The sequence below is a fragment of the Xenopus laevis genome, chromosome 2S (genome assembly GCF_017654675.1).
Source record: "Xenopus laevis strain J_2021 chromosome 2S, Xenopus_laevis_v10.1, whole genome shotgun sequence".
Lineage (NCBI taxonomy): Eukaryota > Metazoa > Chordata > Amphibia > Anura > Pipidae > Xenopus > Xenopus laevis.
Window position 1 is genome coordinate 28,904,640 of NC_054374.1, and position 25,424 is coordinate 28,930,063.

At 45.9% G+C, this 25,424-nt stretch overlaps 2 protein-coding genes across 4 annotated transcripts in view; one reads left to right on the forward strand and one right to left on the reverse strand.

Annotated features, from left to right (window-relative positions):
• Nucleotides 1–129: 129 nt before the first annotated feature.
• nr1i2.S (nuclear receptor subfamily 1 group I member 2 S homeolog) lies at nucleotides 130–12,917 on the forward strand. Of its 2 annotated transcripts, none has more exons than XM_041583037.1 (9): nucleotides 130–365; nucleotides 6,202–6,469; nucleotides 7,103–7,233; nucleotides 7,724–7,911; nucleotides 9,301–9,443; nucleotides 10,068–10,138; nucleotides 10,673–10,789; nucleotides 11,069–11,177; nucleotides 11,782–12,901. In XM_041583037.1, exons 2-9 carry the CDS (start codon nucleotides 6,282–6,284, stop codon nucleotides 11,924–11,926), a joined length of 1,092 nt encoding a protein of 363 aa, XP_041438971.1. In that variant the 5' UTR covers nucleotides 130–365; nucleotides 6,202–6,281; the 3' UTR covers nucleotides 11,927–12,901. The 2 variants fall into 2 exon arrangements, with proteins under 2 accessions (XP_041438971.1, NP_001083606.1); NM_001090137.1 differs by having other exon boundaries at nucleotides 189–365; nucleotides 9,993–10,138; nucleotides 11,782–12,917.
• A 4,781-nt stretch (nucleotides 12,918–17,698) lies between these two features.
• The window catches only part of LOC779056 (glycogen synthase kinase-3 beta-like), a 43,555-nt gene continuing 35,829 nt past the window's right edge, over nucleotides 17,699–25,424 (reverse strand). The window contains exons 8-11 of one of the 2 annotated variants that reach the window (XM_018249008.2): nucleotides 24,497–24,592; nucleotides 22,646–22,850; nucleotides 22,303–22,401; nucleotides 17,699–21,370 (exon numbers count right to left, since the gene is read on the reverse strand). In XM_018249008.2, coding sequence (XP_018104497.1) covers nucleotides 21,303–21,370; nucleotides 22,303–22,401; nucleotides 22,646–22,850; nucleotides 24,497–24,592 — 468 coding nt within the window. In that variant the 3' untranslated portion in view covers nucleotides 17,699–21,302. The remainder of the gene's footprint in view (nucleotides 21,371–22,302; nucleotides 22,402–22,645; nucleotides 22,851–24,496; nucleotides 24,593–25,424) is intronic. The other variant, XM_018249009.2, reaches the window with a different exon arrangement.

Genomic DNA, 25,424 nt, shown 5'->3' on the forward strand with positions numbered 1-25,424 from the left:
GGTCACAGTGATACAAAGATGACAGTTCGTTCCCGACCGCTGAGGAGAATGTTAACACTAGATTAGTCCCTCCCATTCGGCTACCCTGGATTGGCTGCCAGCGTGTAACCCCGCCCCTGTTGTAAGAAGCAAGTTCCTGGACGCTGTCATGCTCAGCGAGCACAGTCAGTTCGCACTGGGTTTGGGACACGAGATGTCCCTCCCGGGAACAGCGCCAGGTCCGACCCGGAACTCCCAACGCCGCTCATAGAATGAAAGTCCGGATCCCAGACTTAAGCGGTGTACCTGGAATCTCCGGATAAGAAGTTGGAATTCCGTGCTCACCTGGTTCCGTGTCCTGGGGAGAGAGGGCGGGGCTAGTGCAGGTGAGTGGATCTGAATTCCCTGTGGTGGGGGCAGTTCTGGTTCTGACCCGCAGTTACTCATTGGGGTGAGTGTAACTGTTTCCACCGTAACTCATCTCTCCAGCCCCCAACACCGATATGTTTCTCTGACTGGTACCGGGGTCCCCTCAACTCCCTAATCCTCTTCCAATATGTAACTGTACTGCATCCTCTTATTCCTTGTGCCACTCCCTCTGCTGTCAGCCCCAGCCTTGCAACTACTACTCACCCACTGGCACCGACTCCCAGCAACCCCTTCACTCCCTGGCAACGACTCCCAGCAACCCCCTCACTCACTGGCACCGACTCCCAGCAACCCCCTCACTCACTGGCACCGACTCCCAGCAACCCCTCACTCACTGGCAACGACTCCCAGCAACCCCCTCACTCACTGGCAACGACTCCCAGCAACCCCCTCACTCACTGGCAACGACTCCCAGCAACCCCCTCACTCACTGGCAACGACTCCCAGCAACCCCCTCACTCACTGGCACCGACTCCCATCAAATTCCTCACTCACTGGCAACGACTCCCAGCAACCTCCTCACTCACTGGCAATGACTCTCAGCAACCCCCTCACTCACTGGCAATGACTCTCAGCAACCCCCTCACTCACTGGCAACGACTCCCAGCAACTTCCTCACTCACTGGCAACAACTCCCAGCAACCCCCTCACTCACTGGCACCGAATCCCAGCAACTTCCTCACTCACTGGCAATGACTCCCAGCAACCCCCTCACTCACTGGCAATGACTCCCAGCAACCCCCTCACTCACTGGCAACGACTCCCAGCAACCCCCTCACTCACTGGCAACGACTCCCAGCAACCCCCTCACTCACTGGCAACGACTCCCAGCAACCCCCTCACTCACTGGCAATGACTCCCAGCAACCCCCTCACTCACTGGCAATGACTCCCAGCAACCCCCTCACTCACTGGCAATGACTCCCAGCAACCCCCTCACTCACTGGCAATGACTCCCAGCAACCCCCTCACTCACTGGCAATGACTCTCAGCAACCCCCTCACTCACTGGCAACGACTCCCAGCAACTTCCTCACTCACTGGCAACAACTCCCAGCAACCCCCTCACTCACTGGCACCGAATCCCAGCAACTTCCTCACTCACTGGCAATGACTCCCAGCAACCCCCTCACTCACTGGCAATGACTCCCAGCAACCCCCTCACTCACTGGCAACGACTCCCAGCAACCCCCTCACTCACTGGCAACGACTCCCAGCAACCCCCTCACTCACTGGCAACGACTCCCAGCAACCCCCTCACTCACTGGCAATGACTCCCAGCAACCCCCTCACTCACTGGCACCGAATCCCAGCAACTTCCTCACTCACTGGCAATGACTCCCAGCAACCCCCTCACTCACTGGCAATGACTCCCAGCAACCCCCTCACTCACTGGCAATGACTCCCAGCAACCCCCTCACTCACTGGCAACGACTCCCAGCAACCCCTCACTCACTGGCAACGACTCCCAGCAACCCCTCACTCACTGGCACTGCTATGCTCACATATAGGCAGCTGTGTACCATGAATAGATTAGGGGCCCTGGACAGCACTGCTGACATTTATATAATGGGATTCCCAGTGGGAGCGCACACAGCTCTATTTATTGACACCTGAGCAGTGATCAATCAGTTATTCACTTGTTACAGAGAAGTCACTGACCCCCCCCCCCCCACGCGTGTCATATGACCTAGCTGCTGCTTATTGCACCTCTTAGTGCTTTAATTTGAGAGGCTCCAGATGCACCACTGGGCTGTTGCTAGGCACCCAATCCTAGGGCTCCCACTGGCGAAATTGGGGCAGTTGGCTAGTGCTGGACAGATGATATTTGGGGTATGGGCTCATGTGGGTATATGGGCCAGAGCTGGGCAGTTGATACTGACAGTTTGGGCAAGAGAGGGCACCATCAAGGTGCCAGTGAGGTCAGTTCACCATTGGATGTTCAGCCCTGCCCAGCAGATGTCAGGTGGGTGTTCGGGCAGACATGGGATTGGCAGTCTCAGAATGTGCCAAACATGTGCCAGTTTCCTCCCAGCTATGGAACGAGCACCACTGGTAGTCGAGACCCGCTGGCCTGGGGAGCAGAGAGGTCACATGGCATTGCTCTGGTCACATGATGATGCTATGCACACAGCCACTAATCCACATTCCAACTGGGGGATCCCAGTGTAACCACAATAAACCCCCCACTGCCGGGGGATGTGATGCTGATTTTGTTAATGACTTTAAGGGCAGGGCAGCGCTGTGATTTTATCCGACAGTCGGATCAATGTAGTTGTAACATGCGATTTTTCCTTCACTTCCATTTTCAGTAAACTATCCAACACGTCGCATGTGTTTAGTCGCATTGCGACGTGTCGGGTCAAAACGCATCATCGAGTCCTGCCCTTAAGAGGGACTTGGATAATTTCTTGGACAGACACAATATCAAAGGCTATTGTGATACTAAACTGTATAGCTTGTATAGATATGGGTATATATAATTTATGTGAAGGTATGGAGGGGTCAGTTTGTATATGGAAGCTGGGTTTCATTTGGAGGGGTTGAACTTGATGGACTTTGGTATTTTTTTAATATGATTTAACTGTGTAACACCAAAAAATGTAATTTTTAAAGTTATGAAAATATAACAGATAAGTACTATTATAGTTTATATAAACAAGCTGCTGTGTACCCATGAGGGCAGCCATTCAAGCTGGAAAAAGGAGAAAAGGCACAGAATACACAGCAGATAACAGATAAGCTCTGTAGTATACAATGGGATTCTTTAGAATTTATCTGTTATCTACTTTGTATCCTGTGCTTGAATGGCTTGCCCCCATGTCTACACAGCAGCTTGTTTATATAAACTATAGTAGTACTTATCTGTTATCTACTGTGTGTCCTGTGCTTGAATGGCTTGCCCCCATGTCTACACAGCAGCTTGTTTATATAAACTATAGTAGTACTTATCTGTTATCTACTGTGTGTCCTGTGCTTGAATGGCTTGCCCCCATGTCTACACAGCAGCTTGTTTATATAAACTATATTAGTACTTATCTACAGAGCAGGGGAACAGATGGGGATGTGGTAGGGACCTTAGATTGTAAACTCACTGGTGTAGGGTCTGATGGGAATGATGTGTGATCTCTGTACAGTGCTGTGGAATATACTGGCTCTGTGTAAATAAAGGGGAATAACAGTAAAGGCAGAGAAAACCAAACCCAAGTGATATTGGAGGTTTCACCATTGTGCAAATATACAGTATTGTGTAATTTCACTCTCGGGTCTCTTTGTACAGTAACATGGTCGGCTGAATGAGAGCATACTGTAACAATGGAAGCCACCATGTATACAGAGCGAGGCTGTGCCTGGGGCATGGGATTGGGTTACACCAAGGAATACAAGATTCTTTAGAATAACATGACGTATGAACCTTTAGTCCAGGGAGGCGAGAGGCAATAAGGGCTGATACTGTAGGGTGGAAATAATGAAACTGAACATCTAGTGACTAGGCCGTGGCTGTGATTCTGAGGTCCCAGACTATTCCCATTCCTCCGGCCGACTGTATATACTGTACACTCCCCTCCCGCCGACTGTATATACTGTACACTCCCCTCCCGCCGACTGTATATACTGTACACTCCCCTCCCCCCAGCGGTATATACTGTACACTCCCCTCCCGCCGACTGTATATGCTGTACACTCCCCTTCCGCCGACTGTATATGCTGTACACTCCCCACCATCCGACTGTATATACTGTACACTCCCCTCCCGCCGACTGTATATGCTGTACACTCCTCTCCCGCCGACTGTATGTGCTTTACACTCCCCACCATCCGACTGTATATACTGTACATTCCCCTTCCGCCAACTGTATATACTGTACACTCCCCTCCTGCCGACTGTATATACGGTACACTCCGTATATACGGTACACAGAAATGAAGAATGAACTGTCAGTTCTTCCCCAAGGAGCTGACAATCATTCATGTTCTGATCAATGCTTAATGTGTATGTGTTTGCACGTGCGCGCCAGCAACAGATATTTACCCCAAAACTGGGGCAGAATAATTTCAGGTGCTGGTTTGGTGGCTGCTGCCTGAAGAGTCAATAGGAAGAGGCTGAACCGGTCGGGTGCTGGAGTTTCCTAGCGAATTCTATGCAAAATGTATCTGGGCTATATGGGTCCCTGGGAGGCACATGGAAATGTTTTGATTTTTACTGAACTCTGTAAAGAGATCCAACGTGACCTGGACTCACCATCCAGTTCAACAGTCTGTCCTTGCTTTATGGCAGTGTTTGCTGCTGCAGCAGGACAGAGTTGCTATGATGCCATTATCTGCCTGTCCCGCTGCATTCTGACTATACAGCACCCGTGTGCAGTGGGGCACTCCTATTGGCCGGTAGCAATGGGGTGTCACATCCTGTAATGGGAACAAATCCTCAATAATACCAGAGAAACCAGGTTGTCTGCACCATAAGGAGAAACTCCTCCCATTTATTCCATCCACCCACCCCCATGGTATCTGAGTGCAGTTCAGCAGTTCAAGGTCATTCAGTCTGGGAATAGCAGCAGCCTGGGAGAGTCCAAGGTCATTCACAGGGGTGTCTGATACTGCACCCTTCCCTTCCATTCTCTATTATAGGGCTTCCCTGCAGGAATCACTGGCTCTTCAAGACTAATAAGGGATAACGTACCCTCTACTATAAATGATAAGAATATTAGAAGTCACTAAGGGTTTGTTCTGTGACCATATAAAGGCACAAAGCTGCAGGCTGAGTTATACAGGGAACTCTGAGTATCACTCATGTATTATAAGGGATAATGTACCCCCTACTGTAAATGATAAGGATATTAGAAGTCACTGAGGGGTTGCTCTGTAACTTATAAAGGCAAAAGGCTGCAGGCTGAGTTATACAGGGAACTCTGAGTATTACTCATGTATTATAAGGGATAATGTACCCCCTACTGTAAATTATAAGGATATTAAAAGTCACTGAGGGATTCTGTGACCATATAAAGGCACAAGGCGGTAGGTTGAGTTATACAGGGAATTCTGGATATCACTCATGTATTATAAGGGATAATCCACCCCTACTGTAAATGATAAGGATATTAGAAGTCACTAAGGGTTTGTTCTGTGACCATATAAAGGCACAAGGCTGCAGGCTGAGTTATACAGGGAACTCTGAGTATCGCTTATGTATTATGAGGAATAATGTACCCCCTACTGTAATTGATAAGGATATTAAAAGTCAATGAGGGGTTCTGTGACCATATAAAGACACAAGGCTGCAGGCTGAGTTATACAGGGAATTCTGGGTATCACTCATGTATTATTAGGATCAATGCACCCCCTACTGTAAATGATAAGCATATTAAAAGTCAGTGGGGGGTTCTGTGACCATATAAAGACACAAGGCTGCAGGCTGAGTTATACAGGGAATTCTGGGTATCACTCATGTATTATTAGGATCAATGCACCCCCTACTGTAAATGATAAGCATATTAAAAGTCAGTGGGGGGTTCTGTGACCATATAAAGGCACAAGGCTGCAGGCTGAGTTATACAGGGATCTGTACCCCTATTTTACATGATAAGGATATTAGAAGTCAGTGAGGGGTTTATTACCAGGTTCCCTTATGTGCCATTTAATGGATCAGGACAGATAATCATATAGAACCTGCAGCAGGACAGCGCCCCCTTTAGGGATAAAATAAACGTGTGGGAAATGGTACTGCAGTGGGTGAATATTGGGGTGGTTGAGGAATAGGGTATTAACCACACGGTAACTGCCCTCTCTCGTTGCAGGTGTTATTGGCCACTGGAAGAGCTGCTCCGTGACAGTGAGAGGTGGCTAACGCTGGGACCAAGGTTCCTGTGACAAAATTATGTCCGAAGTGCAGGAGGCTGTGGTACTGGAGGAAGAAGAAGAGGAGGAAGAAGACCCCTGTAACAGCTGTGGGACAGGGGAAGACGAGGACGACGGGGAACCTAAAATCTGCCGTGCATGTGGGGACCGAGCTACTGGGTATCACTTCAATGCTATGACATGCGAGGGCTGCAAGGGATTCTTCAGGTGGGTATTGGGGTAACACCATCACTCTGGATGTGTATATATATATATATGTGTGTTGCACTGGCAGCAGAATATTATTTTGAATATGGCAGGTTTCCCTTTAAGTGACTTCATAATCCGAGTGTGTATAATGACCCAACCCCATGGAGAGGTTTAGGCCAGTTTTACCTAAAACAGAGAATAATTGCTATGGAGATGAAACTGATGCTCTGGTTGGTAAGGGAGACTACAACCAGATTGATGGAGCTGCAGCTGGGTTCACTACAGAGGAGTGTTGTATGGCTGACAGGCCAGCGGGTATCTATATGATTATCTGTCCTGATCCATAAAATGGCACACAAGGGAACCTGGTAATAAACCCCTCAGTGACTTCTAATATCCTTATCATTTACATTAGGGGGTACATTATCACTTATAATACATGAGTGATACTCAGAGTTCCCTGTATAACTCAGTTGTTATTATTAGGGGGGGCTCTGACTCTCTAGTGCCCCTTCCCTCTGTGCCAGTGCCACAACTAGAACTTTCTGGGCCCCCCAGCAGAATAATTCTAGGTCCCCAATATACATAGACAAAGAGTTTTTATGTGACTATATTGCACTTGGTCTCATTGCTCCTCCCCCTGCGCTGTAGGCGGGCCATGAAGAGGAACTTGCGGCTCAGCTGCCCCTTCCAGAATTCCTGTGTCATCAACAAGAACAATCGGCGGCACTGCCAGGCCTGCCGGCTCAAGAAATGCCTGGACATTGGCATGAGGAAAGAGCGTGAGTCCTTATGGTGCCAAGTGGGGGCACCTTGTGGGTGGGAAATGCATTTCCTATCTAGTGCAAGGCAGCTAGTCGTCACTGGGGCACTATTCATGTGGGAGGGGCAGTGTGGCAGCTCCCACCTACTATTACCCATGTATGTTGTAGAAACTTACCCCCATGCCTTTTGTGTAAGGGAAGAAACCCCCCCTTATGTGTCCAATTACATTATGTGTCCATGATTTTCACTAACCCCACCCTTTTCCAGTAAGTCCCTCCCCTGCGGAGACTTTCAGTAGTGAAACTGCACCTATGACAGGAGCTCCTCGTGGCTTCCCGTATATCGGTTGGGAGTTTGCTAAGGAGTTACACTGTACAAGCCACCGCCTTGCTGTGACCCCATGAAGATTTCTGGTTTTCATTTTAAACAGTTGTGGGGCTGCCATAGCACCTGTGCAACATGTCATTGTTTTTCATTGGCTGAATTTTAATCTGTCTGCCTTTGCAGTGATCATGTCAGATGAAGCGGTGGAACAGAGGAGAGCGCTAATTAAGAGAAAGCAGAACTTATCCCTGTCGCCCCCCACACCCCCAGGAGCCAGTCTGACTCCAGAGCAGCAGCACTTTATCACTGAACTGGTTGAGGCTCACACCAAAACCTTTGACTTCAACTTCACCTTCTTCAAGAACTTTCGGGTATTTCCTCTTCTCTTGATATATGTATGGGTTCTAAAGGGGGCACTGTCCTGCTGATTATCTGTCCTGATCTATAAAATGGCACATAAGGGACCCTGGTAATAAACCCCTCAATGACTTCTAATATCCTTATCATTTACAGTAGGGGGTACATTATCCATTATTATACATGAGTGATACTCAGAGTTCCCTGTATAACTCAGCCTGCAGCCTCGTGCCTTTATATGGTCACAGAACAACCCCTCAGTGACTTCTAATATCCTTATCATTTACAGTAGGGGTACATTATCCCTTATTATACATGAGTGATACTCAGAGTTCCCTGTATAACTCAGCCTGCAGCCTTGTGCCTTTATATGGTCACAGAACCCCTCAGTGACTTCTAATATCCTTATCATTTACAGCAGGGGGTATATTACCCTCTGACTTCTATAACCTGCCCGATATTGTTAGTAAAGCTGATTTTTTTTTTTTTGTTGTGCCCGAAAACGGATACCCAGTATTAGCGCAAGGGGGTAGGCCCACCCATATTATGTATCTATAATATAAGGAATATTGTGGTGCTGGGGGTACGATGCTGTGCCACTACCTCGAAGTAAGGACAGATGCGGGAGCAGCCGTTGCTGCTGCATAAAAACCCTGATCTTCAACCCTTGTCTTGTGATATTCTTATTCCTCATGCATTTCAACTGCACCTATGTGGGTGGGTGGTGGTGGGGGTCTATTATTGTAAACATCTATGTATGGTTTGTTACCTTGGTAACCTTGCCATGCACATAGTCCCAATGCCAGTAGTCTCCATAGTTACAGAGAATTTACAATGGGGCTTATTTTGGTTTAATTATCCTTGGTGACCCTATGTGTCATGTGCTTCCTTCATATACGCAGTGGGGGTGACGGGTCGGTGCTTGTAGGTAGTAATGAGATCCTGCTATAGAGAGTAGGACATAAAGGAGACCATCCAATCCCAGTACAACCTGCTGGTGGGCTTCCCACAGATACAATAATACTAATGACAGGTTGTCCCACCCTCAGGGCAGCTACCCAGCCTATTGGTTCCTCATTGGCTCCTCTCCACTTTAAGCTCCTGAGCAGGTATTTGAGGACTTATTCGGGGTTACATTCAGCCCTGTGCTTGGCATGGGGAGGTCACCTGACCCCAACAAGAAACCAGTGAGATACCATCCTGGTGCTTGTAGGACTCTGCACCTGTTCAGGCCTCCTGACTGTCCCCCTTGGTGCCATTAAGGTGGTATAGATGAGTTTGGATATACAGATACTTGCATTTTGTGTAGTGAGTATATTATTATATAGAGCTCAGTAGATCTGATTGCTGTTGTACGAACCCAAACAGAAAGTGTCACCAATAGCGAATGTTGTTCTTCTCAGCCCATAAGGAGATCTCCAGACCCAACTCAGGATCCCCAAGCTACCTCCTCTGAAGCCTTTTTGATGCTACCTCATATATCCGACCTTTTCACCTACATGCTCAAGGGTGTCATCAGCTTTGCCAAAATGCTCCCCTACTTCAGGTAAGTTGTACGGAAATGGTCCTTCAAATGATTCAGGCCTGTTTTAGGTTGGACCTTAAGGTGGGACCACCACCCACTTCAGATGTATCAGTAGTGATGAACTTCCCAGCACAGATCCCACCCTCTCACAAAAAGGTTAGTAGGGCTGGCCCATCCGGCACCAATCTAATTCCGTTACTGCTAGGTCATTTGGGCCAGAATCACTACCCATCCAATCCCTTGTCACAGCTAGATCAGTGGGGCTGGATCTCCGACCCATCCAATTCCATTACTGGCAGATCAGTAGATGGAACAATATTAATGGCAGTTTTGGCCAGTGTCTGCCCCATTGCCTGACCCTGAGTACTACACCCTTGGGTGGCACCTTCTCCATTTCGTTTTATAACAGTTCAGGTGCTGCCCCTTGGCACAGGGGTGGGTCATTACCTTGCCTAAAAGTGACAGATCCACAATAACCCAGGGAATCCCCTTTATGTAACGTTACACTACCAGGAGTCTGTTTGTACCCCACTTATTTCCTGTGCCCCCCCCCCCCATTGTGCCTCTCAGGAGCCTGGCCATTGAAGACCAGATTGCTCTCCTGAAGGGTTCTGTCCTGGAGGTGTGTGTGATTCGATTCAACAGGATGTTCAACCCCAAGACCAATACGTGGGAGTGTGGCGCCTTCACCTATAATGCTGACGATATGACCATGGGTAAGTCCAATCCCAGCTCTTGTTATGAGCTGGGGGGCCCAGCCTGAAGGCCAGTTAGGGGGAGATTTGGGGTGTTAAATTGTTCCCTGGGTACCCCTGGAACTATAGCAGAGTGACTGTTACCCCAATGTTTCTATATATCTGTAACCTTGTTATGAGCTAAGGGGGCCCAGCCTGAAGGCCAGTTAGGGGGAGATTTGGGGTGAGTGCTTATTTGTGCCCTGGATACCCCTGGAACTATAGCAGGGTGACTGTTACCCAAATGTTTCTATATATCTGTAACTTTGTTATGAGCTACGGAGGCCCAGCCTGAAGGCCAGTTCGGGGGAGATTTGGGTTGAGTGTTTATTTGTGCTCTGGGTACCCCTGGAGCTATAGCAGGGTGACTTACCCCAATATTTCTATATATCTGTAACCTTGTTATGAGTAAAGGGTGGTCCTGAACAAGTGTTGGACCACAAATGGTGACTTACTAGCTGTACCAGACGGTGTATGCACCCCTCACACAGTGTCTCTGTCCCCCTATCCCTAAAGCCGGCTTCAGTCAACAGTTCCTTGAGCCCCTGCTGAGAATACACTGCATGATGACAAAACTGAATCTAGAAAGTGAGGCATATGCCCTGATGGCTACCATGGCTCTTTTCTCTTCGGGTGAGTTTATCCTTCTCTGACACACTGTAAGGCGCCACCTACTGGCAGCTGAATTAGTTGCATTGTATTATAAAGGGGCATTAGAGCAAAGAAACACCCTATGACTGTCAGAGTTTGTCTCTGAATGTTCCAGTTCTGCTTTGGGTTCATGCACACCTGAATTACCAACATTTAATGAAAACCCACTAAATCCATATTTCTGGGCTGCCAAATCTGATATGGGGGGGGGGGGGGAGTTGGTAGTATTGTAGCCTCACTTATAGGCGTGTTCTGATTTAGACCGACCGGGGGTCTCTGACTGTGAGAAGATCCAGAACCTGCAGGAACATATTGCCCTGATGCTGAAAGCATTCATCGAGAGCCATCGCCCACCCTCCCCACAGAACAGGTGAGTTCTAAGATACCCCAGAATGGGCAGATCTCTGATATTTGCCTTGTTTATTGCCCCTTGCCCCACCTGAAAAAGGCTTTGGTAACAGGGGGCACCAAGAGTTGCTGGACCTATATAGTTGCCTATACAGTCAATGGGTCTGTTTAGGGCCTTTGGATCTCTAAGATAAAAGGACTGCGAGGCAAAGTGCAGTCTATTCAGCCTTCCATGATCTAGCAGAACCAATACACTCCAAATTACTATCATGACTCATGAGCTTGCAGAAGATGTACTGTATAATGCACAATAATTAGTGCCCAGTGTTGGACTGCCTCTTTGGGTCACCAGAGAACCTGGCCTCCAGAGCCCACACTCACATTAATGAGATGGAGACAGGACCAATTGACGTAAAAAATTATATAGGATTATTGTGGACCCTGACTGGGGGCCAATAGGGTCTGGACCCACCATGTGATTTTCTGCTATTCTGGAAGTTCACTCCGACCCTTGTGTAGGTAAATAATTCTGTTCCATCTCAATCTATCGTTCCATGGGGACTGAATGGATTGGGACCAGGATTAAGTCCATGCTCCACTCCTAATCCACTTCTCTTATCCATCAGGCTTCTATACCCCAAGATCATGGAGTGCCTGACAGAGCTTCGGACCATTAATGACATACACAGCAAGCAGCTCATGGAGATATGGGACATACAGCCAGATGTTACCCCACTTATGCGAGAGGTCTTTGGATCCCTGAATGAGTGATAGGCACTTTCCTACTCCAAGAGTTGGTGAACATTCCACCAAGAAGCTTGGGCGCCTTCTACTGGCATCTGTCCTGTTGGGGCAATGGTGGCCTTCAAAGCATCAGCAGCCGGTGAATTGTCTTCTACTGGCACTGTTTAGTTAATTGTTTAGGATAGTGGTGTCTGCTGGTTGGTTTTAGAAGTACATGGAGAGCTCTGCCATGTGGGATATCGGGGAACATGGAATTCCTATCTGGGATACCTACATTGATAGGAAAGTTGAAGCTACTGTGGTGCCAAAATCAAGCCCCACAACTTGGTGATATTTGTCGACCAACATAGAGCAGCCTGGCCAGAGACACTCACCGCAATGTGCCTGGTCCAAAAGACAGACACTGGTCACTAAACAGACTCCTTGATCCTAGAACTTGTAGGTTCTGCACAGGGTTTGGTAACGCAAGATGTTTTTGGATCAGGGCGTTCGTTATCTGCACTAATTCTGTTATTTTAGGACCTACTCAGCCCAATGAAAGGGGCTGTGACTTTTAGCGAGTCAAGTGAGGAACTTATTGGGTGCAATTGCAGCCAAATGGGCTAGGGTTTAATAGAGGTGGGACCCAGACGTTCTGTTAAACTAATTAAATAAGGTCAATCTCAGGGTACTGACTTAGAAACGGACCCCGCTTGGCCTTGGGTGGGGGGGACACTGGGCTAAATGCTGGGCGGGTTGAAGATTAAGCAATCTCGATTAAGGATCCGCACAAACGCTATTTATATGCAGTATGTTCAAATTTATTTGAAATACATCACTGTATCACCACTACGGGTTGAAGATTAACCATCAGCAGTAACGTCTGGGGTTCTGTTCCAGAAGGTATTGGGGGCTTATATATGGGAATGTGTGAGCCTGTGTTAGAGGAAATTTGTAGCTGTCCCTGTGTTCTGTTTAATTCTGATGTTACTGGTACCATGTTGTTCAAGCCATTTTATTTATTAAAAAAAAAAAAAAAGAGGAAAAAACGCCAAACGTTGTGGCAGTGATTTTATTGTGAGGTTTGGGACAAGAACCAGTGCTCGGTGAAGACTCCTGAATGGACCTGCTCAGCCCCCAGCACCAAGAATCGCAGTCATTTCATAAAGGTCACACTAATTAGCGTAATTGCTCCCAGTGTCTGTCCATGTGTTCTTAAAAAAAAAAATAGGCCCTGACCACATTTTAATTGTACAGTCCATAAATATTTTGACAGATAACTTTTTTTTTTCCAAGTTTGTTTCTGTACATTACCACAATCAATTTTGAATGAAACAACTCCGATGCAGTTGAATTGCAGACTTTCAGCTTTAATTCAGTGGGTTGAACAGAACGACGAGGAACTAACAATCGCTTCATTTCAGGGGCTCAAAAGCCCAGTCCCTCATTGCACTCAAAAGTACAGTAACGAGTCCAGTCTACTCCAGAGCCCCACTGTGTTAGACACATTTGGGGACACTGTGTCAGGACCCGGCAAGACAAATAGGATTTGTTTGTATTGTAAGAGACTTACCAGACCTGGACCAGACACACCAGAACCTGACTGTTGGGTTCCTAACAGCCCAGGTAGAACCTTAAGTTATCAGTGAACAATTAGAGATTGCACTCAGGCTAAAGCTCCCCATAGACGCAAAGATTTTTCTTGCCGAACGACCGATTTTACCGAAGTCCGACCAATCCTTCGAAATTATCGTGAAGTTAGTGGGATTCGAACGATCGAACATCTTATGATTTTTCTGCCGACATCTGTCTGGAAATTGATGGGCCAGGTTAAAAAATCTTTGTCGGTCCCAGTGCAATCTATCTATGTTTGCAGGGCCAAGCAGGCAGCTACCCTTTGTTTTCCTGGCAAATTGGTCTTTTTATTTGATGGACAATTCGTACGATCGTTTCGAGATAATCGTGGTCTCACAATGACGATTGGATCTTTTAAAAAACCTTTACATCTATGGCCAGCTTAAGGGGTTGTTCACCTTCAAACAACTAGTTGGTTTCAGATAGATCTCGAGAAATAACTTTTTTCAATGACTTTCTATTTTCTGTGTGTGTGATGGTTTGTCTAATATTGAAGTGTAAAGTGTCATTTCTCTCCTTCTGAAGCAGCTCTGGGAGGGGGGGTCGCCGATCCCTGTAAACTGTTCTAAATGGATACATTTAATTGATACATTTCTTATCTTTGTCCCTGCTGAGCTGAATCCCTGCGTTTCATTACAGACAGCTGTCAGAATTGATACAATTGTTGCATAATTGTAACTAATTGTTGCATAATTGTAACCGTTTAGAATCTGAATTACTGAGCTGCCAGACTCAAACACCAGAGATACAAGCATTCACCTTTAAAACTTAGATTTTGGGAAAAAAACTTAAAAAATAAATAATGGAAAGTAATCGAAAAAAGTCTATTTCTGGGGAACAATCTAAAAACAACTGTGTTTGGAAGGTGAACCACCCCTTTAAGGGTCCCCAAATCAATACAGAGGTGTGTGATATGGGTAGGGTTGCCGATATTTTACCGGCCTGGCTGGTAAAAACGATGGTTGATCCCAATGTTATTAATAGGGAAAAAAGAATGGATGGATGGCATGTATTTTTTTTGGGAAAAGGTGGCAACCCTAGACATGGGGGGCATGAGAATCCTGTGGTTATTAAGGACATAAAAATGGGGCCCTAGAGCATTTAGCTATATGGCAGTTACTGCCCACATAAATGGCCCTAAGATCCTTATACAAGTAGCAGAAACACCCCCCCCCCAGTTAGATTACTCCTTTAGCTGCCCCTCTCAGCTTTTCCTCTGTAGGTTCAGCCCAGTCACACCAATGCCCCTCTTCATCAGCCAACAGTGGAAGCATCTTAGTCCTACAAGTAATACACACCCGGGGAGGGGGTCTACTGGAAGAAACCCATGCTAAAGGCACAAACTACCCAGCACTATAAGACTGCATTGCCGACCCACGTTCCACGTTTAGACCGGCTGCCACGATTAAACATATTTTAACGAGTGGACCCTTTAGTGGTCCTTTTGTACATATAATGAGTAGTAAGTCCTGTAGCTCGAAACTGTTCAGATATTGGACCTCAAGGGCCCAGTCCACTAGTGAATAATCAATATACAGAGAACCTTTATTGCCATCTTGTGGGCAAGTCACTGCACAGAAACAGGACTGGCAGGCTGGAATAGGTCACAGATCAGTCCCGGTGTCTGGTAACAGAATCTGTCTGTCGGACCTGTATCAGCACAATACATATGGAACACCTCCCATTCAGCAAATAAATATTGATGGGAAATCAGAGTAAAAAAAAAAAATAGCACTCTATGTTGATTTGAGGTTTAGATATGAGTTGCATAATTGTAAATAGTTCTACTCTGTTATTCCCAAGTTTGGCCACAGAAGGAGCCCAGTGCAGGACTTTCTGCAGTTTTATACCATAGGGGGGCCTCAGGCGATAGCTACGAGGTACATTTGTAGGACATCAAACATTTTGTAAGGCTACAGTTCATGCATAATATTTATGAACACTTTCCACAATCTTCAAATTACATTTGTCTCCACAAAAGGAATTCATTGTTCACAGAATTATTTTTGTGACCACAACAACTTTTCTACTGACATACAGGCAACTTAATTGACTCGACTTAACTGACCAGAGTGTGCTGCTGTGATAGGGACCCGGGATTGTAAGCTCACTGGGGCAGGGACACATGGGAATGACATACAGTTGTGTTCAGAATAATAGCAGCGGGTTTGACTAAAGCTGGCCATAGACGCAAAGATACGATTGAACGAATCGAGGATTCGTATGATATTCGGACCGCGTGGAGAATCCCAATGTTTTTCGTCCGGCAGAGATCGGTCGTTTGGTCGAACGGACAGGTTAGAAAATTTGTCGGCCGCGGGTAATATATCTGCGTGTATTGCCGATCGTACGATTTTCAGACATAGCTGTTTGTTCAGACTAGCTTTGTCGGACATAACTATCGTACGATTGCGGTCAGGGGCAGAACATTGCTGATCTGTTCTTACTACTTCTGAATGGTAAGACTTTGATCTTTATGGTTAGTGGCAGGTCGGGAGATGGGAAAGTCCGATCGTATGTTGATTCGTACGATCAGATCTTTGCGTCTGTGGCCATCTTAAGTGACTAAAGCTCCAAATCCTTATAACAGGTTTTATTTCAATCCAGGCAAATGCATTGGGAACACTGCACATTCTGTTCCTAATCAAACCAGGAAGAAAAATGGATGAAATGTGTGTTATTCCTTTAGAGAAAGAGAAGGGAATATTAGGCTGCAGTCCCTGTATTCTTCTTTCCCAACTCATTGACTGTATCAAGTGAAAGACGTATCAATTTGTTGCTTTGAATGAGGGAACTAATATTGAGTTGTATAATCAGTGTTTCTGTGCTGCACATCTGTGTTGTATGGACTCCACCAACTTTCAACAACCTGTTCCACAATTCTTCTGCATTTCTTGCTTTTGCCTCACACCCCATGTCACCCCCCCCCCATAACGTCAATCTTGTTGGTGTGGAACCAAGATGTTGCTCAGTTACTGGTGTGTTTGGGCTCGTTGTCTCGTTGAAACCCCCATTTCAAGGGCATAAGACAAAATGAGCTCTTCAAGTATTTGGATTGAAACTGATCCATGATCTCTGGTATGGGATAAATAGGCCCAACACCATAGTATGAGAAACATCCCCATATCATGATGCTTGTGCCACCGGCTTCACTCTGTACTGGGGCTTGAATTCAGTGTTTGGGGGGCGTCTGACAAACTGTCTGCAGCCCCTAATCCCAAAAAGAAAAATCTTGCTTTTATCAGTCCATAAAATTTTGCAGCAGTATAAGCTTTTCAGCACGTATTTTTCTCAACAATTAGACACTGCAGGGGCTTCTTGCCGATAGATTGGCTTCACATAGGCACCTTCTAATTGTAACAGTATCACAGGTAACTTTACTCCTCCTTTCATCTTCCTGGAGCTGATCATTGGCAGATTCTTTGCCATTTTGGCTATTCTTCTATCCATTCCAATAGTCCTTTTCTTCCACGACTTTCAGGTTTTGGTGTCTTTTGAAAGCATTTGAGATGATTTGAGCTAAGCAGCCTCTCATTTTCTGAACTTCTTTCTATGTTTTCCCCTCTCCATTTAACTTTTGAATCACAGTCGGCTGTTCTTCTGAACAATGTGTGGAAGGAGCCATTTGAGTGAGAGTTTCAGAGAGAAATGCACCATAACCAGCAGCACATTTGCTCCTTCTTTCCTAAAATAAGGGCAAAATTGACTCGTTTTTTCCCAGGGTCTGTTGGTTTTCTGTTGGGCTTCTATGACTCTACTACACCTACTAGTAAATTATTTGCCATGTAGAAACAGAATGACAATTGTACCTATAGTAAGATTGCTTACAGTGTGTACCAACAAAAAGGGCCTACAGCGAGTAAATATAGTACCTATAGTGAGTACATAGTCCCTACATCGAGCCTCTATTGCGAATACCTATCATGAGTGCATACAGCAAGTACCTACATGGAGCAGCTATAGTGAAGTACATACATTAAGTACCTATAGTGAGTACATACAGTGAGTACCTGCATGGAGTATCTATAGTGAGTACCTACATGGAGCATCTATATTGAATACATACAGTAACTATGGTGAGTACGTACAGTGAGTAACTATAGTAAGTACACAGAGCGAGTACCTGAGCAGCAGAACAAGGAAGGCAGACAGCACAAGCACAATGACCACTCCATTTACTATGAGTTTTCATTTTTGTTTTTTTAATTTCATTTCCAGACTAACCTACTTTTTTTGTATTTAATGCAAATTACAGAGACCAGGTAACTATTTCGGAATTGTGTCACACAGAACAAAATGTATTTACAAAAGGGTAGGGGATGGAGGAAAGAGAGGCGAGAGATTTCAGATTAGGCATACAGAGAAGAAAATAAAAATGGAAGCCCCTTCGCTGTTGGACGGCCTGCGGGGGGCGCAGAGGTGCAGAAAAGAAAATTCTGGAGATTCAGTCAAGGAGGCATTCAAGTCGTAATGTTTTACACATCTGTCAGGTTTCTGCAATGTGAATGACATGTTTCCTAGGTAACCAGTTCTTCGTGGGTGTGGCTATTTTTTTTTTCTTACACATATTGGATGGACCACCCTAGCGGATCCACCAGAAACACACGTCATGGAAGCGGATATTACAAGCAAAGCAAAAAATATATATATGTATATTTATATAGAGAGGATATCACAGCTGAAGGCGACATTCTGAGCACACTGAGCCCCTCACTCTCCGCTCTGACCCCCGTCACCTTTACGTCTCCAAAATCAAAGCCATTTATTGCAGGTTTTGCAAAACAAACAAACAACACAGGGGGGTGGGGGGTGGAATGCCTTCTTATCCCGGGTATGGGCCATGGCAGGGGGAATAGAAGGGAGGTGGGATCTGTGCTTATAACATTCCATACAGGAAGCCGGGGATGCGCAACACACAGGGAATAAAATGGCGCAAATGCAGAGACGACCCTGGTGGGACTTCCCCTTTAATACTGGGAAAGTGCTGCTGAGGATTTTGCCATTTCTCTAGTTCTCAATGCAATGAAGTGCATTTGCCAAGTCCATGGTGACCTCTGGTACCAAATACAGAGCGGCAGCGCCACTATATACCTGCCACTATATACCACTACATTTACTAAACTCTAGCAAGTCAGAAAGGGGAAAAGGTCAAATTAAAGACCAAATGAAAGATGGTGGACGCCGTGTCCCAGCTGCTGCAAGATTCTGCCCCTGTCAGTACCCAGCATTCTGTGCCACAGTTAGAGCTGCCCATACATTCCCCTATAGTATGGCATGAAATATGGCACATGTATATACCAGCCGGAAGCTCCTGTACCTATACCTACGACTGGTTGGGCAATTGGATCTGCTCATGCGCCAGTGTACGGGGGGCATTGGCAGATTAGGGAGTAATGAGGAGTCACAGCTCAGAGTTCCAATTTAGGCTGAAAGCGAGAGTAGATGGGGGTTAAAATTAAACATCGTACACATAAAACTGCATAAAAAAAGGTGACCTTGTTGCATCGTCATGTTAACTGGTTCCCCTCTGCCTAAAGCGACCAGCGCAAATTGCCATTGTGACATCACTGCTGGGAATAACATACAGAATGATGTTCTTTATTCAGTTTAGTACAGATACAGGCAACTGGCACTACCGAAGGGGTAAGATAGACTTGTGCCAAGCAAATAGATACAACTTCCCAATATTTTTTGGGAACACCAGTCACATGGGCACCGTTGGTCATAAAACCAGCACATAAAAACCACCTGCTAAAATCTAGTATGGGCCAGTAATAGGTGCCAGCCATTGGGGAGCAATGAGACCTGCTTATTGTCAGAGGGAGATGTATTGGCCCAAGGACTCTATCTTATAACACTGGGTGAGGGAAGGGGGTAACTAATAAGTGATAAGGGATACAGCGGCAATGGTAAAGCACATTTACGCTGGATTGGTACCCACCTACCGTCACTGTTTGGGCTAATAAAGACCATATTAGGGCTTTCTTAGCCTGTACAATTGTACTGATTTACCAGAGTGGCTACAGCTCTTTCTTTACACTGGCACTGGTAGTCTTACAGGAGACAGCCAGGAGCAGCTTCCCTCCACCCGGATACCCTATGTTTATACAGAAAATGTGTCCATATCAAACATTCCACATGCAGAGCTGGGCCTAAGAGGGTTAAGTATATATGTGCCAGCGCTGGGGGCAGCCTGGGCAGATGCTGCCTTATGCAGGAACCATTATTAGCGATAGGTACAATGAGGCTGAGCAGAGGTGCCCCCCTTTGGGCAGAATAAAAAGCTAATGTGTGCCTATCACCTTCTATTTACACAGCATCTGATTGGCTAGACCTAGATTTACACAGTACCGGATTGGATAGTGTGTTTTGGGCATTTCCTACCTGCACCTGAATTTGTAAGGAACACTCTCAAGGGGTAACAGAAGTAAGGAAGCAGCTGGGACTTGGCTGGAATGCCCATTACTAACCCAGCAAGACAGAGGGAATGAATGCAGGCTTTGAGCCTTGCCCTTTATGCTCTGCATTCAGACTGACATGGCAAAGAACAGGGTGGGACAAAGGAATTGTAACTGTCAGTAGCCAGAGAAATGGTCGGTTCCCCAGAGTAAAATGGCTGAATCTGAGTACGTATATAGGTGAAACAGGGAAGCCCCCATGTATCTGCACCATTCCAAGCTTTAGTAAGAGCGAGCAGGGGGCAGTCTCACATGCGGGGGGTGGTGGTCGCATATGACCGTGTCATACACACACCACACTTGCCACTTGCTAAATATCAACACAAGAGGCCGGCGGGATCTGCCATAGTAATGCCCTTGCACCAGTTATACACAATGAATGTATGGCTAATGTGTTAACTCCTCAGTGCCAGCAAACAGTGAAAGGGTTAATCCACGTGCAGCGTCCCTCCTGCTTCTCTACACGCGAGTTGGGTTAAAGGTGGAACGACTTCTATCTCTCATGATTGTACCCCTGATTTGGCAAAAACAAGCATTAACAACGGACTGGAAAAGCCAATGAAATGTATCGTTCTCCGTTCCCCGACCACAGGGGAAACTAAATGGTGTGAGGCACCAAACGCTGCTGTCAGTACGGGGGCTGCGCACGCACCTCTGAGCCGAGGGGTTAAAGGGGAAACGACACAGGTTGTGCACGCCATGATGAGGGCTGTACAGACTTCCAATCTGTGCACGTAAAGCAATAAGGCACTCTGAGAATCAAACTGGTGTGGAGGCCCTTGAGCAGGCTGCTGCAAACTGATGGAACCTCAAACAGTCAACCCGTCCCTGACTACCACCAACCCCGATGATTACCGCAGAATCCTTAGGAAAAAAGCAGACAGGGGGTCCAGAAGGAGCTGAGAGCACGGCAGTGGGCCATTCATGAACCCTTCCATGGCCGGGAAGGGGGCTCACCAGCGTAGGAGAAGGTAACCAATCCAAGGGAGAGAAGAGAGGCAAAAAAACACTTCACCTTTCAGCTCTCGCAAGGAAAACTCCATCGGAGTGAGATTTACAGAAAAAATTAAAAAAAAAAAAATCTGTATTTATAGATATTTTACAAGGTTAAATAATAATAAAAAAAAACTGAACCACTAAAAATGAACAGAAGGTGGTGCTTCCTTTACAGTTTCTTTATGTATATATATATTCAGCTTTATCCTTGATAGATGTGGCCAGTGTTTTGAGATAGGAGTTCCAGGGACAGGGTGAGTGGCCCCCTCTCTCGGTTTCCCAACCCCCTTGCTACTTTTTGCCCATTTTCCCGTGAGCGGCGCATGCTTGTTGGCTCAGGAGGAATTGGAGGCCGATGCCGAGGCTGCGTTGTTGGTTGACCCGCGCTCCCCAGTGTTTGAATCTGGAAGGGATAAAGATGGACAGTCACTTTGTGTAATACTACAGACGCTCCTGCTATTTATAGGGGGGGGACGGAGGAACTACAGACTGGCAAAAAACTTAAAAAGGGGTTGTTCACCTTTGAGTTAACTTTTAGTATGATGTAGAGAGAGATATTCTGAGACCATTTGCAATTGGTTTTCATTTTTTATTATTTGTGGTGTTTGAGGTATTTAGCTTTTTATTCAGCAGCTCTGCAGTTTCCAATATCAGCAATCTTGTTGCTAGGGTCCAAATTACCCTAGCAACCATGCATTGATTTGTAAGACATTGAAATATGAATAGGAGAGGCCTGAATAGAATGAGGAGTACTAAAAAGTAGCAATAACAATAAATCCGTAGCCTTACAGAACATTTATTTTTAGATTGGGTCACTGAACCCCATTTGAGAGCTGGAAAGAGTCAGAAGAAGGCAAATCATTTAAAAACTATAAAAACAAATAATGAAGACAAATTGCCCATTCTATAACATACTAGAAGTTAACTTAACTGTGAACCACCCCTTTAAATCTGGGAGAATAACTTAGATAGGTATGAAACTGTGCAGTGCAAACATCCCCATAGGAAACAAAGGGGATCTCTGCGGCCTGTGTAGCTGTTGAGGGGGGCACAAGCAAAAAAGGGGGCAGTAAGACCCCAGCAAAATGATATTGATTTAGGACAATACATTTGGCTGGGGTGCACATTGTCAGGCAGCAGCTGCAAAGTCTAACAGTATGAGCATTTCATTAAAGGCATCTAAGCATCATATTCTTAAGCATAAATCATTGGTTTGGCTCTATACTGAGTATGGTGTACATTCACCGAGTCATAAGTCAATGCAGGGACCTCCCAGAAATGATTCAATAACAAGCCTCACACATCTTATGTATTGGATCAGCGAGTGTCACTCACCTGATGTCGATGTTGCAGTTGCCGGCGTGGACACAGAGGCCTGGTTCCGAGCATGGGTTGGGATGAGAATAGAGGAGAGAGAAGGATTGCTTGACAGCTCTGTGGCGAAGCAGAGAAAGAGAACCTGCATCAGTCTCAGAGATCATGGGGGGTTAATGAGAGAATCATAATCATGGTACTTTTATAAAGTATCTGTATATATATATATATATATATATATATATATATATATATATATATATATATATATATATATATGTATATGTATATGTATATGTATATGTATATGTATATACATATACATATATATATATATATTTTGCATACAATTGGCCGGAACTACCTTGAGTAGTAAAGTTGAAGAGAGCAGGAAATTCGCGTCCATTGGGAAGTTTCAGATTGGGGTCCCGTAGTTCATCGAAGAAGGAGTGGGCACAGGCATCCAGTGGGGTGAAGCGGGCAGTTGGCGTGTATTCCAGTAGCCGGCTGCACAGAGCGATGGCCTCGGGAGGGGTGCGCGCTCTGAACACCTGCAAAAACACACAGCCCTTTTAAGATAAAAAAAAAAAAAAAACAAATCTGACTGAGTGCTGGGATCATATTTCTGATCAGGGGTGGAGGAGATGGGATGGAGACTGACAGCACCTGCCCCTGTAACAGTGCCCCCTGCTGGCTAACGTCAGAACAATTTCACCATCAATCCCCACTGACCGTTTGAATTAGAGGTCCCAGGGGTCGGTCAATCATACTGTACTGAGAGGGGCCTGCAACCAATCACTCACACACGTTCTGGCCAAATACTGATGCAGCAACAGCAAAACTCTACAGAACTGCCGGCCGTGGGGAGAGTGCCAACCCAACCCTTTACTGTATTTGCAGTTCTACAATCACCCAAATGTGTCCCATTATTGTACACACATAAATGCCCAGCAATAATAAGCCATAAAGTGCTCTTATTTGGGCCCAGAGGACTATGCAGCTTGCAGAGGCAGCTCACTGGATCAGATAGAGTAAAAGCATTTGCCTTGTGGCTTGTCCCTGCGGGTTTTATTGGGTAATTAGCATGAAGAGCTTTGTCCTACTGCCTTCCAGACCCCCTACCAACACATTAGTTCCAGGTCTGTATGGCTTGGGGGCAGCACTGCTGAGAGACCTGCAGAATCTCCTGCCATGGCCACTTAATATACTGAGATTCCAGGCACAAGTAAATGCACAAATATACACCTCAATATTCAGCCCCAACAGCCATAATATACTCACTCTCTTCCCTAGTTCAGTCCCAGTCTTACCCCCCAAACAGTCATAATATATTCCCATTCCTCTATCAGCCCCAGTCTTACCCCAACAGCCATAATATATTCTCTTTCCTCTATGGGACTCAGTCCTAGTCCAACAGCCATAATATACTCACTCTTCTTGTGATCAAAGTCTTACCCCAACAGCAATTATATACCCGCTTTCCTCTATGGGCGCCAGTACTATCCACCCATATTCATGGAGTACGGGCCGCACTAAAGGTTAATAGCAATACTAAAATATTCTCCCTAGTCTTAAAGGGGTGGTTCACCTTTAAGATAACTTAAGTATGTTATAGAAAGGCTACTTTCCATTGGTCTTCATTTTTTCTTTTTTTTAATTATTTGCCTTCTTCTTTGGACTCTTTGCAGCTTTCAAACTCACCCCATCTTAAAAACAATTGCTCTGTAAGGCTACAAAATGTATTGTTATCACTACTTTTTATTCCTTATCTATCTATTCAGGCCTCTCCTATTCATATCTCCATTACAAATTGTTTCATTGTCTACATCATACTAAGTTATTTTAAAGCTGAACAACCCCGTTTAATGCAGTTGACTGGTCGACTCCATCAGTCAGTAAATGGAAACTCACAGTACAGTACCAAGTGCAATGCCTTTCTACACGTCTGTATTTCTGGATTGGCAGGAAACACCATCCAAAAAAAAATAGTGGATAGGGGCCAGCAGGTGGCACCCACTATTCATACGTCTCACACCTCTATTCATAGCTCCACACAACAAGCTACTCAAAGGACATTCATCGTATCTGGCCACTAATGCGGAACCTATGGGCACTGCACAAGAGCAAGCAGCCTTACTGCAAACCCTGCAGCTGTCATGGAGTTTGGATGAGCTGGGGACCATGCATGTGCAGGCCAAAGGGCCATGGGACTCACCTTAGTCCAAGGATGCGCCTTAATCTGTGGGAACTTGAATTCAGTGTAGTTGGGGTTCATTTCTCGGATCTGCTCTCGAGTCGGGGTACCCAGGACCTGAAAGCAGCAAGGAAAAGGTGAGAAGTGCAACCAGGTAGCATTGTGTGTATACACAGAGGCCCCAGTACCCGTGTGTCTCCTATTGACCCCAGAAGGGCAGCTTTCTCTATGTAGATAGCTACAAATTCTTCCCCTCAGTACCTTGATGCTCTATACCAAGCACACAGCTTTGGCTCACATGGCTTTTGGTCTGTCCAAGCTTTGTGCTGTAGGAAAGGCTGCGTTTGGGCCTGACATGTTGCTTGTCCCAGATCAAAAGCCACGTGAGACTAATAAAGGATTTTTACATGTAAAATGATGGATGTGCCATACCTGTCACTATTGTAGGAGCAGTAGTGGAAGCTCCCACCCAATTGCCTTGATATAAAGAAGTAAACCCCCACCTGTGCCAGTTCAGCTGGTGATGTGTAACTCACGAGGTGGGAATGGTGGGAATGTTTCACTGTTGCCCATTTCCCAAGATTTATGTCACTGCCACTGGCTTGCATTGCACCCCATACCCCTGGCCGACAAGCTGAAGGGCATCAATGAAAGACAAATATAGAGCCAACAGTGTGGCACAAACATGATATATTAGAAAGCAGAAGAAAAAACAGAGTAAAGATTTCTTTGTACCTCCGGCCTTGAAGGAAGGCGACATTGTGACACAAGTAACAGTCAGTGACTTGGAAATAAGTGGGTTATGGGCAATAGTGCGAGGCCTGGGGTGGGCCTAGTGAGACAGAAGGAACACAGTGCGACACAGGACCAGTAAAAGCAGTATCTGCACTGCTGCTCCTGAAACAAAGTAGCATTCAGCAATTATGGCGGCATAAGGTATTCCCCTGTA

Bases quoted from the DNA above. Each gene is read 5' to 3' on its own strand.
- nr1i2.S (NM_001090137.1), top strand. From the start codon at position 6,282: ATGTCCGAAGTGCAGGAGGCTGTGGTACTGGAGGAAGAAGAAGAGGAG. The intron at 7,912-9,300 runs GTATTTCCTCTT...TGTTCTTCTCAG, and splicing joins CCTTCTTCAAGAACTTTCGG to CCCATAAGGAGATCTCCAGA. The intron at 9,444-9,992 runs GTAAGTTGTACG...TGTGCCTCTCAG, and splicing joins AAAATGCTCCCCTACTTCAG to GAGCCTGGCCATTGAAGACC.